Source organism: Rhinatrema bivittatum, chromosome 2 (assembly GCF_901001135.1).
Source record: "Rhinatrema bivittatum chromosome 2, aRhiBiv1.1, whole genome shotgun sequence".
NCBI classification, from domain to species: domain Eukaryota; kingdom Metazoa; phylum Chordata; class Amphibia; order Gymnophiona; family Rhinatrematidae; genus Rhinatrema; species Rhinatrema bivittatum.
Genome location: NC_042616.1, coordinates 594,364,531 through 594,380,847, shown reverse-complemented (window position 1 = coordinate 594,380,847; position 16,317 = coordinate 594,364,531). Strand labels below are relative to the sequence as shown.

The window sequence follows — 16,317 nt, the reverse complement described above, 5'->3', positions numbered from 1 at the left end:
GTGGAGTGCACTGTTAACCTGTGTTTGGATGCGCGCTTGACGCGCTAGCTTTACCCCTTATTTAGTAAGGGGTAATAGCGCGCAAAAACGCCATCTAACCCCCCCGAAATTAATAGTGCCCGCAACATGCAAATGCATGTTGATGGCCTTATTAGTTATTCCCACGCGATTCACTGCTTTTCTGTACACCCTCCAACTTAATATCATGGCGATATTAAGTCGGAAGTCCCAAAGTAAAAACATTAAAAAAATAAAAAAGTAAAAAAAATTGGCCAGCGGCTTGAAAACCGGACGCTCAATCTCGGACAGCCGCCGCTCCTGTCAAAAAAAAAAAAAAAAGAGGCGCTAGTGTCCCTAAGGAATAAGGAATCAAGGAATAAGGCATAAGGAAATAGCAAGATTAGAAACGCCTGCCATGGTGACTGAAAGGAACAAATTCTATCATTCACTGGCTGGCCGAGAAATGTCTCCACATCGAGATGAAGCCACATTGAAGGCCGAATAATGGTGCAGCACTGGAGGGTAGGAAAAAAGTGTTAACAATAACCAGAGTCCACGATCAAGGAATTAATCTTCTGTGATTTTCCACCACTCCTCCAGGTAAAAGGTGAATCCTCTCCCATACTGGGGGTGGAAGTCGAGTCTGGTTATAAACTAGCTCCAGGCTTGGCTTGGCTGCTTGTGGCACCTTCTGCTGTTGCCGGCAAACCGAAAACCATTAAGAAATCACAGGTGGTACACTATATTCCTGAAATTGGTACCTATGGAAATAGGCACACATACAAGAAAAAGTAAGAGTGCCTCAGAAATGACAGTTGTTCAGATCCTGTCGAGAGAGACTCGACAGCAACATGCTGTTCCTTACTTTGAGTGACTTTTTCTGAGCTTGGTTTCCAAATATAACTACCCTGTTCAAGAGAATCTATCAGCCAACTTGTTGTGCAAGTCCTCTCGCAGACTGTGTTCTCAATCATGCCATCTAGCATGCTTCAATGGTCGCTAAAGAATCTGGCTGCAGTATCAAATGATTTGAATAGAGAGAGTGAAGACTATGACACTCTTACTCCTCTGCATTCCTAAGAGCCTGCTGATATTCCATCTATTTTTCATGCAGCGGACGGACAGATTTCAGCTTCTTGATGTAATTGTGAAAGTAATGCACCATGTAGAATTGGTGGGCCATGATGTGGGCATTGAGTTCTGAAAGATCTTTTGCCCCCCAAAGTTGTCCAACAGCCAAGGGTCCTGGCCCAGTGGGGTGCTGGAGAATATCCTAGTCTTTTGCCCATTTCAGTGCTAATTCCACTACCACCGACTTGTGTGGTAATTGCACTAACCCAAAACCAGATTATTGAACACTATATTAAAAAGGCCCAGCTTCCTAGCTACCAGGGAGGCAGGATGCCAGATTCACCCAGACCCTTGTTTGGAAATCCCATAGAATCACGGGATACTGTGGATGGTTGCACACTCAGATGGGAGTTTCTAGAATTTGAAGAAAACCAAAGACTTCAGCATGAGAGTTTCTGTCCTTGTGTACATTGACTCCCAATTCCTGTCCTAATTTGCCCAAGAATTTGAAATAAGAAGTCTTCCAGTGATGAAGAATGTTCTGGTGGATTAGGTGAAAAGGGGGGGCACAAAGTCAAAAGGAATCCTTTCAACCCAGAACCCCAGTGTGTATGTAGGCAATTGGGGGAGGGGAATATTCCCAGGCACACTAGGCTGTAGTCTTGGGTTCTTTCCTCAGACTGGCTAGACACTGTAGCAGGTCAGCGAGTAGATGCCATACCTGGGGCCTTTAATAGAACATCCTTGAGGGAACATGTCCAGCACCCTGGACAGGAGAGGTTGAAGAGTGATCGCCTTGTTCCTAGCTGCCAGTAAGGTAGAGTCTTCATCCATTCCTGTTCCTGGTTTGTGGGCTGCTGCATCATTTGACCAAGCACTGGGGGGGTAAGACATTTTCTGAAACCAACATAGGTTCATTATCTTGATAAGCCTTCACTGGACCAGCTTAGCCAGTGGATGCAGGAAGACCAGAGGTACCATGGAACATATCAGATCCAGCATCGCGAAGCAAAGCCCCTGTTCAAGAAGTCTCTGAGATATCACTCTCAAAATAAGAACATGCCATACTGGGTCAGACCAAGGGTCCATCAAGCCCAGCATCCTGTTTCCAACAGTGGCCAATCCAGGCCATAAGAACCTGGCAAGTACCCAAAAACTAAGTCTATTTTATGTTACCATTGCTAGTAATAGGAGTGGCTATTTTCTAAGTCAACTTAATTAATAGCAGGTATGGACTTCTCCTCCAAGAACTTATCCAATCCTTTTTTTAAACACAGCTATACTAACTGAAGGTGGTAGGTAAGTGAAGTGAATCCCCTTTGGGTTCTCCTGCTGACTGATGCCTTCTCAAATGCATTCAGAGCACTAGTAATCGATGCTTCGGTTGTGCTGAGGCCAGGAGCATAGATGGATCAGATATTGAATATGGTGTGTAACAGCTGCACCAGTTGAAACAAAGCATGAAGCACCAAGTGGATGATACTGAGAACTTGTGTACCGAGGGCCAGTGTGTCAACAGCATCTGGTGAATTGCTGGTGCTGAGTAGGTCAATGGTGTTAATGACAAATGCTTCTGTGGCACCAGGCTCTGATGCATTAACACTAAAGCTTAATGCTCTAGGTATGCTGGGTGCAGCAACAGGACAGATTTTAACCTCAGATTCAGTGGCACCAACTGCACCACCGGCTCTGACGCATATTGCTTTTTTCTTTTTTGTAATTAATTTTTATTGAAGTTTCAAATAGTACAGCATTTGTCAGATACACTGGTTTCTGTACATTCTTTACAAGAAAGCTCTAACAATTATCTAAATGATCAAAATCAAACATATCAAAACTGAATTATAGGCTGACCCAAGCCTACCCAATTTTCCCCTGCCAATCCTATCTCCTTCCCCTGACCCCTATATAATCTTCTTAATATTCTACCCTCCACCCCATGTCTCTTCATATTATACACAAGTGGTCCCCAAATGTGTCACAGACCAAACGAACAATATGGAGAACAAATATATAAAAAAAGAATAATTTCCATAGAGGACCATATTGAGCTGCACAATCACAAATTAAAAATTGTGGTCATTATTATAATACTCTTCATAATTCAAATGAATTCCAGATCAATTCAAAATGTTTTAAAAGTTCTCCATCAACTTGTTCAAATAATACACTGTTAAAACTTGCTCTTTCCAAGGCACCTCCCTCGTGCTTTCAACTGAAAGCACATCTCGCTGCCACTAGGATATGTTGGAGAAGAGCCAACTGTGGCACATCCTGATGCATAGAAGAAATATTTAATAAGAACAAAGGATATTTTAGCACTCATCCCTATGTTTTATGCATTAATACTACAATTGTGTCCCAATAGTTCAAGCCCACCATATATGCAGAAATGTACCTTTTCCCCCACAGCCTCTCCTGCAGGTATCCTCTATTGTTGGGTATAACTTACGTAAGCGGTTGGGCATCGGATACCAATGGTACAGAACTTTATAGCTGTTTTCCATTAGCAGATCTGAAATAGCTTTTCCCTGTATGTATAAAACAGTTCTCCCAAGATTTGTTTTAAATTGTCCCAAATCTCTTTCCCATCCCTCTTGAGGTTTAGGTTTGACTTTAAATTTCAATGGAGTACAGAATAAATTTTCGGGGAGAGTCTTGTCATTCTGTCAGCATGATTCCAAAATTCCTCAATAATGACTTCCCTTTGAAGTGGTCTTGTCTGCCCACTTTTGTTTCATATAATACTCGACCTGTAAATTAAACTTGTTTCTGTTTGGTAATGTGAATGCCAACTGACCCTTCTCAAACGTTTTCATACCCTTGCTCTCCCATAAGTGTTCCAACCTAGACCATCCACTATTTTTCCATCTGACAAAGACAGCGGAGGTGAATCCTGGGAGGAACCTTCTAGTGTACTGAACAGACACATGTAGAAAATTTTTGTCCCCACCATTCATGTTTCCATTTATCCCATACAGCCAACCTCAAAACTGGTACAGGTAGTATCTATTGGTAGCAACCAATCCTTCCGAGCTAACCAGCATAGCCCCTCTAAGAGTGTCACCCATCATCTCGCCAACTGAACCTATTGATTGGTTTCCAAATTTTTATGCCAATATAAGGCATGTAAATGTACTGCTACATAGTACCATTGAAGACATGGTACTCCCAATCTTCCTCTGCTCCTTGTCTGATGTAAAACCTCACTGGCCGCTCCAGGAGGTTTCCTTTTCCAGATAAACTAAACAATGTTCTCTGCCACAGCTGCAAAGTAACATCTGGGATATCTATAGGGAGTCTTTGAAACAGGTAATGGAATCTCAGTAAAATATTCATTTTTATAATCACTATTCTACCAAAGCAGGAGAAGTCCCCTCTGAGCTAAATTTACATCACTGGGATAATGTTTCAACAATCTTACGAAATTAAATCTAAATAATTGATACAATTATGCTATAGTTCTACCCCCCCCCCCCAAGTATTTAACTCCCCCCTTCACCATTTTATAAGAAAACCTTAGTGACATTCCCCCCCCCCCGTTAGTACATATTTACTCTCAGATTTTTTCTTCATTTATTTTATAACCAGAAACCTTCCAATCGCCTCAATTTCCAGAAACAGGCAATGGAGAGAGACACATCTGAGCACGCGAGTGCCGACAAGGATAGTTTGTATTCCTCTTTCTCCACTCGAATACGCCTTATGTCTGGGGAACATCTGATACATTCTGCTAATAGTTTCAGGTAAAAGGCAAGCAGGGGTAATAGGGGGCACCCTGTCTTGTCCCTCCATACACAGGAAAAGGTAAACACCCTCCATTAATTTTGATACAAGCAGAAGGACCAGAATACAATTTGTGTACCCAAGTGAAATTCAAATCTAGACCCATTTTAGAAATTACTACAAACAAGAATTTCCAGTGAACCATATCAACTGCTTTCTCAGCATCTACAGTCAGCAGTATGGCTGGAATATTAATTTAGTCTGGGCTAGGCAAACCAAGTACCCATCTCACACTAGCAAATGTAAATCTAGTTCATGCTAAACTGGTTTGGTCATTGTGTAAAGGCTGGAGCTATTGCTCCCAACCTCAATGCCAATATTTTCACTATTATCTTAAGTTGACATTAGGGAAATTGGCCTATATGACCCACACAAATTAGCATCTCTGCCTGGGTTCACCAAAAACTTATTCCAGCCAGATTTGAATCTGCCTGAATCCCATCATCATATAGTAGAGAACTGAACATAGTGACCAATAGTCCAGTAATCACTGGTTGCACAAGTTTATAAAAGTTGGAAGAAGAGCCATCCATTCCTGGTGCATTGCTTCTTTTAAGATCTGAGATCATCTGCTCCACTTTGAGCACTATAACTTCCTTTTTTTTTTTTTTAATGTTTTTATTTTTAACCATACACTACAATATTTAGGTTCACCATTCAATAGATATTAACATCTTTCATATACAAAACTGAAAGAACCAGGATGTACATCATCACTGGACGGTGACAATTAATTATGCTTTCCACCTCTGTTCTTGTTTAAGTTTATGAACTTTAAGAAATCATTTCTTTTCCTCTTCATGACCAATAAGCACCCCACTGTCATGTCGGCTTGGAAAAGCTCACATATTTAAGTCCATTTGAGCAATGTCTTCCACCTTGATCTTACAGACAGTAAGCGTTGGGGGATCTCTTCCATATCTGAGCCACTGTAAGACATGCATTTAATAAGTGGTCTACCAGTCTACAGTTGCCTTGCATGCTGGACCTAAAATGGGGAACTCAATATCTGAAAGATTTTTGTATATCTTACTGCTGGATCTTCTGATTGTGGAATACAATTCTACATAAAATTCAGAAAAACGTTCATGAATAATCTCCGGATCTAGTATGGCCTTCCCCCCCCCATCTTTATCTTTAATATCTTATTCTACGATACCTTTTAATTTTCAGGCTAATAACCAGCTGATTTTATTATTGTGTTCAAAGTATTCTTGTTTAACCCAGTCCAACTGAAAGGCAGTATCTCCCAGATCCAATTTGGGTTTTTTTTTAGTCTTCCCTTACCAAACTTCAGTCATTGTAATCCACAGTCTGCTGGCACCCTCTTATGGCAAACTTCTAAAATAGCTTTTTTTTTTTGCAGTCAATCTAACCTATTATTAATATATGCAACCCTGGAAATTAAGTTTCCCCTTTCAAAGAGTCCCATAATACCACATCTCCCATATTTTCCTACAAATACTGAGTTAGGTCTGTTCTCAACTGGTCACAAAATGCCTTATCTTTCAACAGATTTTCATTGAGTTTCCAGAAATGCTTCTCAGCATACCACCCCCCCCCCCCCCCCCCCCCCCCCCCAGATATCCAAAGTTACCCATATGGGAGCATGATCAGACCATGTTATTGAGCTAATATCAGTTTCATGTATTTGTGACACAAATGCTTATTCTATTAAAAAGTAATTAATTCTAATGTATACCTTGTGCACTGCAGAATAGTAGGTATAATTATACTCTGATGCATGACAATCTCCAAAGATCTAATATTTTATTATGTTTAATGTTATACATATTTTATGTATGTTAAGATCGTAATGGTTTACAGCTTATTTGGAAAGATGGTATAGAAAATGGGTAAATAAAAAATCTCCACTCGGCCATCAGAGATTTCAGCTGAGCTCTATGAGCTTTCGTAGGATGCTGCCCACCTCCAGAACTATCCAGATATAGATATCTGGAGACAGTAAAATCCCCTCCAAGAATTAAAATGACCTTCGGCCCATCTTCCAAGAATATCATTTATCAAGTTAAGATACACCTTGGAGCAGATACATTGAGCAATGTATATAAATTCTTATTAGTTTGACAAGTACATAACAGCCTTCCACATTTCTGATCAAAGATCTCACCTCTGCAACTAAGTTTCTGACTAACAAGATTCCCACTCCTGAATATTCACACATACTAGAGGCAGAAGCAATAAACTGCTGGGAGAACTTGAGATATCATTAAACTTTCATGTCTTTTTTTTTTTAAGTGTGTTTCTTAAAATAAAAATAAGATACCAGCTTTCATTTGCAATGCTTCTTTAAGTAAAGGTGTATTCAGCCCTTTTACATTTAAAGAAGCTATTTTGAACCTAGTCATTTTGTACAAAGAAATCCAATTCTATTTATATTAAGGTGTCTCTGACTTGACCAAACTCTCCTCACTTGACCCACAATGTTTCACCATAGAGATATAAGACAATATGTATCCTACCATAATCGAAACAGGTTAGGCAAGATATTAGATCCCTTCCACTCTCCATCCCACCACCCCTTCTTTTTACCATGTACAATTCCTTCCTAAGGAATGATGTCAACACCCTCAGAAAATCCCTACTAGTCTCTCCCGCCCCAAATCCCCTTCACTTACGATATAAAAAATTAACACAAACTTTTTTTTTTCATATTGCTGTTGCCATCCACCATTGTGAATATTGCTGCTAACCATGCCAGATCAGATCAAATCAGAATTCTCATGGAAATGTCTCATGTCCTTCAATTATTTGCAGACAACCCTAAAGCATTTAAAATTGTTGCCACTCAGCAAATCGATTAGGCTTCTCTCGACAAAGATCCTCCTGACTGTTATCTACTATATATTGAACGCACTGCCATCTGACCACTTCCTCTACAACTGTATTTGGTGAAGTGTACCTGCGCTTAATAGTGTTGTAGCAAAAGCCCCACTGCCTGGTGTATATCCATTTCCTCCACCACTGTTATTCTAGAGGTCACTCCTTTGATAGTAAACACTCCAAATGGGAATAGCCATCTATATTTAAATTTGCTCTCCTCATAGAATTTGCAAAAGATCTTTGAATACTCTTGAAATATCTCCACTCAGTGTCCCTTCCATTGGATCTCATCCATTTTTCTGGCTCTAGTTAGAACTTTCTTTCAGACTGAATTTATGAAAGCAGATTATTATATCCCTATTATTCTTGGGTTTAGTCAGGGCTCTATATGCCCTTTCAAGTTCAATTTTAGGTAGAGTCTGCCTCTTCATCCATACAGAGGACCATCATGCATAGGCTTGTTACTACCTGAGAACAGTCCTTGAAAGCAGCTTCCTCTGGAACGCCTAATATAGAGGATTTCCCCTCCTTGTTCTGTTCTCTAAATCCTCAATGTGATCACTCAGATCAGTAAATCCTTTTTTATATCAGCCACTACAGTCTGTTTTTGCAACCCTGCATCTTGCATATCTAGTTGGCCTTCTGATTCTTCTACAAAATGCTCCCAGCTCAGTGAGTTCTTTTCTGAGATCAATGGCTTGAGCCAAAATCTTAGCCTCAATTGTGCCCATGTCTTGCCTCAGCTCTGAAACTGAAAGTCAGCTCGTTTTAGCTGATTGGAGCTATTTAAAATCTTCGCCAGCGCTTCCCTGAAAATGCGGCATATTTCAGTTGTGCCATTACTGCAGGCCTCTACCACTTCTGGACCCTTAAAAATCGGTTAATTTTTTTTGGGCAGATATCATTTGGGCTTCCCTCGCCTCAGGTAAGTACTCACAGCATCATGGGATGGCAGTGATGAGAATTGAGGATCAAGAGCTCTTTTCAAGCGGACATCTGGAAGCATAACGACTCTTCCTCCTCTAGTGCTTTTTTTTTTTTTTTTAATGCGCCAACGAGCCCCGGGGCATGTGAAGGTATTATAGACCACTCTGCCCTGAGCTTCCATGCTTTGCTCAACCCCAAAGGAGCAGCAGATTCAGGGATCTGAGCCACAAGAGGGAGTTTTGCTCAAAGAGCTCCTTCTCACCTTTGTATGGAGGTGCCACTCAGAGGGGAAACAACTCCATCTTTTCACCAACCTGTGGAATTTTTCTATCTTCCAGGCCCTGGTTCTCAAAGACATCCAGTCACACTCTTAATTAGCTGTGTTGTGATTTGGCCCCAAATATATAACAAATACCATGGCTGTCAGTTATAGACATCTTTCTGCTTTATACATGCAGTATTTGAAGCCACTGGGTGCAGTCTTCTTTAAGCTGAACAAGATGTTTATAATTTTTGGTTTTTTAGGTAGTACTGAAAAGTGCTGTTGAGGGGCAGCTGAGGCAGAGAGTCACTCAAAAATGAGTTCGTAAGAGAAAAAACTAGAATATCAAAAATTTAGGAGAGAGAAAGGGTACATATCCATGCAGGAGCTCAGAAAAAAAAAAAAAAAAAAGACAGAGGGGATCACAGAGGAACTCCTATGCATGCTTAGTAGAGCAAAAGGTCTATGAGCTAGAAGAGAAGGGTCTATTCGGCACTGTCAGATGACATCACCCGCATGTCATGGTTTATTCAGCCCCAAATGTCAATGGAAAAAGTTGCATTTCAGTTATGCTAATAATTATGACAATTGTTATTTGTCCTGTCTATGATTGTCTTGTACATTCTCAGCACTGTAGTAAGAAATATCCACATTTGCTTACCCCATGTAAATCCTTATGCAATGTTTAACTTACAGAGGCACTAACTTCCACGTAAAACCTCTTGCTCTCTGTTAAACACAATGTCAATCTAATACTGGACAAAGGAAGTACTTACAATTTCCTCCTCTAGAACCCCTCTGAAGGCTTGGTCCAGGGTACACTTCTTTTCATTTTCACTATGAAAGGAAGAGAGAAAAAAAAAAGGCTGCATTTTTCCCCAAATATTTTCCAGCAAAACTTTAAAAGGCACTTTCCAGTCCTTACCTTCCAGGCAGCTGACTGAATGCTATCAATAAAGGTTTGGTAGTTTTGCTAGTCAAAGCATCTCTGATTGAGCTCTGAAGGAAAAGGGGGGGGAAAAAAAAAAAGTCTTCAAATAAGTTTAGAAAATAAACTAGCTTCATTCTTGACAAAAAATTTACCTTTAAACAACCTGGAAAACAAGAATGGTATGGATACAAACATTATCAACTGTATTAAAAATGTTTAATATCTGAGGAAACTGGGGGTGGAGGGGAAGAGAAGGACAATGGATAGCTCAAAAGATCCTGGAACAGGGTTACACAGTCTCTTTCACCTATAAGTCACTGTTACAAATATGCCTCAGGTTGGCAGTGACTGAATGTATTTCCATATGTGGCAGACCCCTGGCCCTAGATCCTTTATCAAGAAACACAACCTAGTGAGATTTCCACTCCTTTCCATCCCCTCCCAATCTAGAGGGCTGTGATTGGTTGTCTCAGGGTACTTAGTGAGGTAACAAGAAAGAACGGTGTGGTCATTTTCAGTTAGTTAGCCTGCGAAGAAGCAAGAGCTCCCCCCTTTTGGAGCAGGCAACCCCCCACCCCCCCCCAATACAAAGGACAAAAACTGAGACCTGTGAGTCTTTTTCTACTCCCTAGAAGAAGCAAGAACCAGTTACAGCATAACATCAGCTACAAATATTTTTGAAACAAAGAAAGTATTCCAGTTTTGTGCTGAAGTTTTTTGTTTCACCCTCTCCTCACATGGGAATTAGGCTGGTATAGCTAGTTTCCTGTTCTGACACTTCCTTTTGAGATGTCCCCTCTATTGGTATGTGGGAGAGAATGATCAAGACCATGGAGACCCCCACAGAATCTCCACCCCAAGGGACCAGGACACAGGCTGGATAACCAGGAATGAGCATCTGATTTTTCCATGATAAAGGGGATCCCACCCCATATGATTTTTCCTATAGTACTAGGACAGTTTATACACTTTACAGTAAAAGTGGTAAACTAAAACCCCAGGAAAAAGAGAAAGGACAGCTACCCAGAAAAGAGACATCTATAAACATCACAGCTTTACATTCACTTATTGGATAAATTGGACTTTGATTTACTATTAAAGAATCGATAAACGTATTTTAACACCCAGTTCCTTGTCCTGCTTGTTTGTGCCAGGAACAGCATTAAAGAGTTATTAACAGGTCGATCCTGTAAGGCCGCGGTAATAACAGTGCGGCAGTGTCAGGCGCACCCTTCCTCCCCGCACGCACAGTTCTCTTCACTAACTCCCCGATACTCTCCTCTAATCGCATGCAAATGCATGCCGCGGCTTTAAAGCGGTAGGGAAGGGTTATGCCTGCGTAACCCATTTTACTGTATAGGCGCTTAATACAGCGCCTATACAGTAACCAGGGTGCGCTGGTACCTGTCATTTCAAATGTCATTTCAAATGACATTTCAAATGACAGGCACCATGAAGTGAAAAAAATAAATACCAAAATATGTAAAAACCTGAGTGTTCAAAAAAAAATAAATTTTAAATACCTGTCGGAGGGCCGCGTGGGTCCAGGCGGCGGCGGCGGGAGCCGGGTGGTCGCGTGTTAAATCTAGGCCGCGGGCGGGTGGGCGCCTGTTCCAGGCGGCAGCGGCAGCGGCGGGACACGCGTTAGTTCGAGACGGTCGGTGGGCGGCGGGTGGTCGCGTGTTAAATCTAGGCCGGGTCGCACAGGCGCGCATTCATTCATCCAGGCGGAGGAGCCGGCGGCGAAAGCGGCCGGCTCCGCCTGAATGAATGCGCGCCTGTGCGACCCCTGCGATTCGGCGCTCAAGGCAGTCACAGCATTCATTCACTGCCGGTGGGGGCTGCCGGGGCAGCCCCCACTGGCAGTGAATGAATGCGACCCCTGCGATTCGGCGCTCAAGGCAGTCACATGCCGTGACGTCACGGCATGTGACTGCCTTGAGCGCCGAATCGCAGGGGTCGCACAGGCGCGCATTCATTCAGGCGGAGCCGGCAGCTTTCGCCGCCGGCTCCTCCGCCTGGATGAATGAATGCGCGCCTGTGCGGACCCGGCCTAGATTTAACACGCGACCACCCGCCGCCCGACTCGAACTAACGCGTGTCCCCCCACTGCCGCTGCCGCCTGGAACAGGCGCCCACCCGCCCGCGGCCTAGATTTAACACGCGACCACCCGGCTCCCGCCGCCGCCGCCTGGACCCACGCGGCCCTCCGACAGGTATTTAAAAATTTTTTTTTTTTTTTCTGACAGGTTTTATGTGTCCCACATCATTACATTTTCTCGATCATCTCTGTATCGCTTTTTTTTTTTTATTGTGTTTTATTGTTTTTGAGTGTCTTAAGCGGTGTCGATGGATTTGTTACTAGACTCACAGTCCTAACTCCTACTAGGGGGAGGCGGTAAACTAACACGTTACGGCCGCGGCAAAACAGTGCGTTACTAATGAGATAACCTGAGCGCGCGTTACGGTATCGGAGGGGAATAGCTAATTCCTTCATTATACAGCTAATTCGTTCATTTACATGCCGGGTGGGGAAGGGTTACGCGTCTGTTTTAAGAAGCGCTACGGACGAGCGAAACTGGAGACTGTATCGCTGGTTTGCCTTACGCGTCCGAATTGTGCGCAGCGAGCTCGTTACAGACGAGAAATCTTCAAATGAATGTTACTGTATCGAGCTGTAAATAAGGAGCTAGTAACACCACCACTTGGGCCACAAGCTTAAGCTTTCCCCCACAAAATAGACCTAAGGCCCCCCCCCCCCCCCCCCCCCCCCAGGACAAAGAAGGGAAAAGCGCTGGCCAGAGCAGCCCCCGTGAAAAAAAATTGTTTGTGAGCCCTTGGGAAGCAGAACAAAGGATTACACATATATGAATGTCATATGTTTGACACCTATAAGCACTGAGTTAGTTGTTTCAGCTCAACTCCCAGTGAGCAGATGTCCACATCGTTAAAGCCATTATCACAAATGGGACTTAAGTGGCCAGCTGGCTCAGCAGAGAGACTAAAGGTGCACAGGTATAGAGACAGATTACTCTCTCCTCTTGAGGGATGGTTCCTCTAAAGCAGGGATCCCCAAACTATTTAAGTGAAGGGCAGCGTATCTGCTCCCCCAAGGAGTGGGTGGGTAATTTCTCTGCACTTTTTAGAATTTGCTTGTTTACTTTTGTACAGAGGCATTCACGGAGCGGGATGCCAGTGGCCAGTAGTTGGTGTTCCACCTTCACAGAGCGGAAGGATGGAGGGCTGCTATTTCCAAAAAAAAAAATAAAACAAAACAAAAAAATAAAAACAGGGGTGGGTAAGAGTATGGGGCAAGGGGGTGGCCTGCTTGTTACAGCGGTTGCTACCCCTAATTGAGCTGGATGTCACTTGGATGCAGATACAGAGCTGCTCTCTAAATTGGGTGGAGGGAAATTAGGGCTGGAGGGTACTGGAAGCCAATAGTAACAGGTGGGAGAGAGAAAAAGGGAAAAAAAAAATGGATAAAGTGCGTAGCTTGCTGGGCAGACTTGATGGGCCGTTTGGTCTTCTTCTGCAGTCATTTCTATGTTTCTATGTATACTTTTTCTCTCTGACAGCTTGATGCATTGAATCATGCTCCAATACAACTATTTACTATGAAGCAGAACAAAATTTGAGAAAACTAACATTTCTGTACCGCTACTAGGCAATGAAGCCCCTATGTACCAGCCCTGCAAAGAAATTTGAGGAAGTTAGCAAAAATTGGTGCAAATAAAATCCAGTGGTTTTATAAATTTACCAGATTTTTAGTAAGTAAGTGTTTAACCAAAATGTTCAGAACTGTTGAAAGTAAATGGGAGCCTTTCCCCAAAAGTATTTTCTACAGCATTCTGCTTTGACAGGTTATCTTTGATAACAAATGTTCAGTGGTGATATTACTGCACTGAAAGCCTCAGGACCCCACTCTGCAGCATTTCAACATGTTTGATCTAGTTACTTGTACTCTTCTTCTGAACTAGAGCATTACAAAACAATGATTCTCAACACTACTGATCAGTGGTTACAGGCCCAACTGTGTATTTTTGTTAAAACATTCAAAAGTAATGCCAGATTACAGAAAGCATGCAAAATGTTGAGACCCTTGTGAGTTCCTACTAGGAGGAATGGTCCATCCTTAAAGGGGACAACAGACATAGAATTAATGAGGTTGTTAGCGCCCTAATGTGGGAACCAGAGATGGTGATTTCCCAGCATACATAAAACCCTGCAACCATTTTGAGTTGTGGAATTTGTAAGTGATCCTCTTGGGGCAACATGGCCCCCTTACTGCTCCCTATTTTTTTTTTTTTGGGGGGGAGCCCTTTGGGTCTCTGGAACTGAGTCCCAGGTACAGGGAAGAAGAAGAAGGGTATCTTTTCCATTGAACTTGACCAACGCCTCGACTTCAAAGCCCACATTAAATCCATTCTTAAGGGAGGCTTTTACAAACTCCACATCATGAAAAAGCTAAAACCACTGCTCCACACACAAGATTTCCGTCTAGTCTTGCAGACCACTATCCTCTCCAAAGTGGATTACTGCAATTCCCTCCTCATTGGCCTTCCACAGTCGACCATCAAACCCCTACAAATCCTGCAGAATGCGATGGCGAGAATCTTAACGAACACCCGAAAAAGAGACCACATCACCCCCATACTCAAGGACCTCCACTGGTTACCCATCTCTTTCCGTATACAGTATAAAACCCTCACTATACTACACAACCTCCTCTACAAATCCAACCCCTGGCTCAAGGACTCACCGCACTTCCGCATAACCAATCGTCCTACCAGATCCTCCCACACAGGTATCCTACATACTCCCTCCCTCAAAATTGCTCATCTCACCTCCACGAGAGAAAGGGCCTTTACCATAGCAGGCCCTTCACTCTGGAACACTCTCCCCACCTTTCTCCGCCTTGAACCCTGCCTGGCCACCTTCAAAAAAGGCATAAAAACGTGGCTTTTCAGAAAGGCCTATCCGGAAACCAATCAAACCTAGTCACTCCTACCCTAGTTCCTCTCTTACACCCCCCAGCCTTAATCCCTCACACCCTGCCAGCCCTTTAAGGCACCTCCTTATCGCCTCTCCTTTGCCCGCCCTCGTTCTACTATTTTACAAAATTGCTCATTGTATCCGATGTAATTAATCTATTGCTAGTTGTAACTGCTGTAAATAGTCCCTTCTGTAAATAAGTTCCTCCTATTTCTTATTTTTGACAGTTGTTCCTTACTCTCTTTCACGCTACCTATCTTTCTCTCTCTTCTCCTGTCTCCCTTTTTTTCTGGCCTGCTCCCATCCCCTGCCCCCTGTTCATTGTAATTTCCTCCTTTAATTGAGTTACTTGTAAACCGGCGTGATGTGCCATACGAACGTCGGTATATTAAAAGTTGTTAAATAAATAAATAAATAAATAAATAAATAAATATTCTGTCATGTTTGTTGGAAATCTATTATAAGGAGGGAGGTTTTTCTTTTCTTCACCCTTCCTGCCTCTAGTTTTGGTTTCCCCTTTAAGAGAGCTTTAGCGTTTATTTCTGAGCATCTTAGGGCCCAAAGGTTCAGTTTTGCTACCATTTTAAAGGAAGAGGTGTTGCTCCCTTTAATAGAACTTGCGATCCATTAGTATCCTTGAAGAGGAATGAATTCTCATTCATGCCTAGGAAAGGAAGAGTAAGACACCAGTAGCACCAATCAAGGGTATCCATGATCATCAAGGGAAGAAAAATGCCTGAGGGTAGCACACAGGTAAAAACAAAGGAAGGAGGTAATAACTGCAGTTAAGGTTTGCAAAGTGGGACTTTTAATTACTATAACTAAATTGGGTTAAGGTCCTATTACCAGCAGTTAGGAAAAAGCTTAATAGTGTCCAGGGCCTGGAAAGGGGAAGAACAATTAGAATGTGTTTTTATTTATTAGTTTTTATATGCCGACATTCATGTGCACATATATTGGTTTACAATTATAGGCAAATATCCATTTAAAAAAACATTTAACAAATTAACTTTACTGGAAAAATAAGATCACAAATGTATTCAAGATCTAAAGCTATAAGAATGGATTTGTATATAACAAAAGCTGTAAGAAAGTGTTCCATCAATTATCTGTAAAAGTTAAGTTGGAAACCACACCAACTTCCAGCATGCTTATTATTGCTATTTATGATGTGATTATTAATGCTGTCTACAATTTTGCTTTAATGCTAATTACAAAAACATCTACTGGGCCCAGAAGATCATCTTCCCCTATCAGGGAATTTTGGACATTCAAACTGTAGAAGACCTAGCGAGGACTTTAACAAAAGGAAAACGTATTAGAGCTGTGCTCATTTAGGATACTAGCCCAGAGATTTACATGTTAAATACAGAAACACCAAATCAAGGGAGGGATTTCTCGGTTCACGGGTTCTAAAGCCTATACTTCTATTATTGATTATCTACCTAATCATGCTCAATTTTTCCAAATTGGAATTTAAGAACATAAGAACATGCCATAT

At 42.1% G+C, this 16,317-nt stretch overlaps 1 protein-coding gene across 2 annotated transcripts in view; it reads right to left on the bottom strand.

Moving 5' to 3' along the window:
• Window positions 1–16,317, bottom strand: part of THOC1 (THO complex 1) — a 191,480-nt gene that overhangs the window by 173,844 nt on the left and 1,319 nt on the right. For both annotated transcript variants that reach the window (XR_003854773.1, XM_029591099.1), the window contains exons 2-3: window positions 9,816–9,889; window positions 9,667–9,727 (exon numbers count right to left, since the gene is read on the bottom strand). Coding sequence is in view for 1 of the 2 variants with exons in the window: in XM_029591099.1 (XP_029446959.1) it covers window positions 9,667–9,727; window positions 9,816–9,889 (135 nt within the window). In the remaining variant the exon portion in view is untranslated. The remainder of the gene's footprint in view (window positions 1–9,666; window positions 9,728–9,815; window positions 9,890–16,317) is intronic.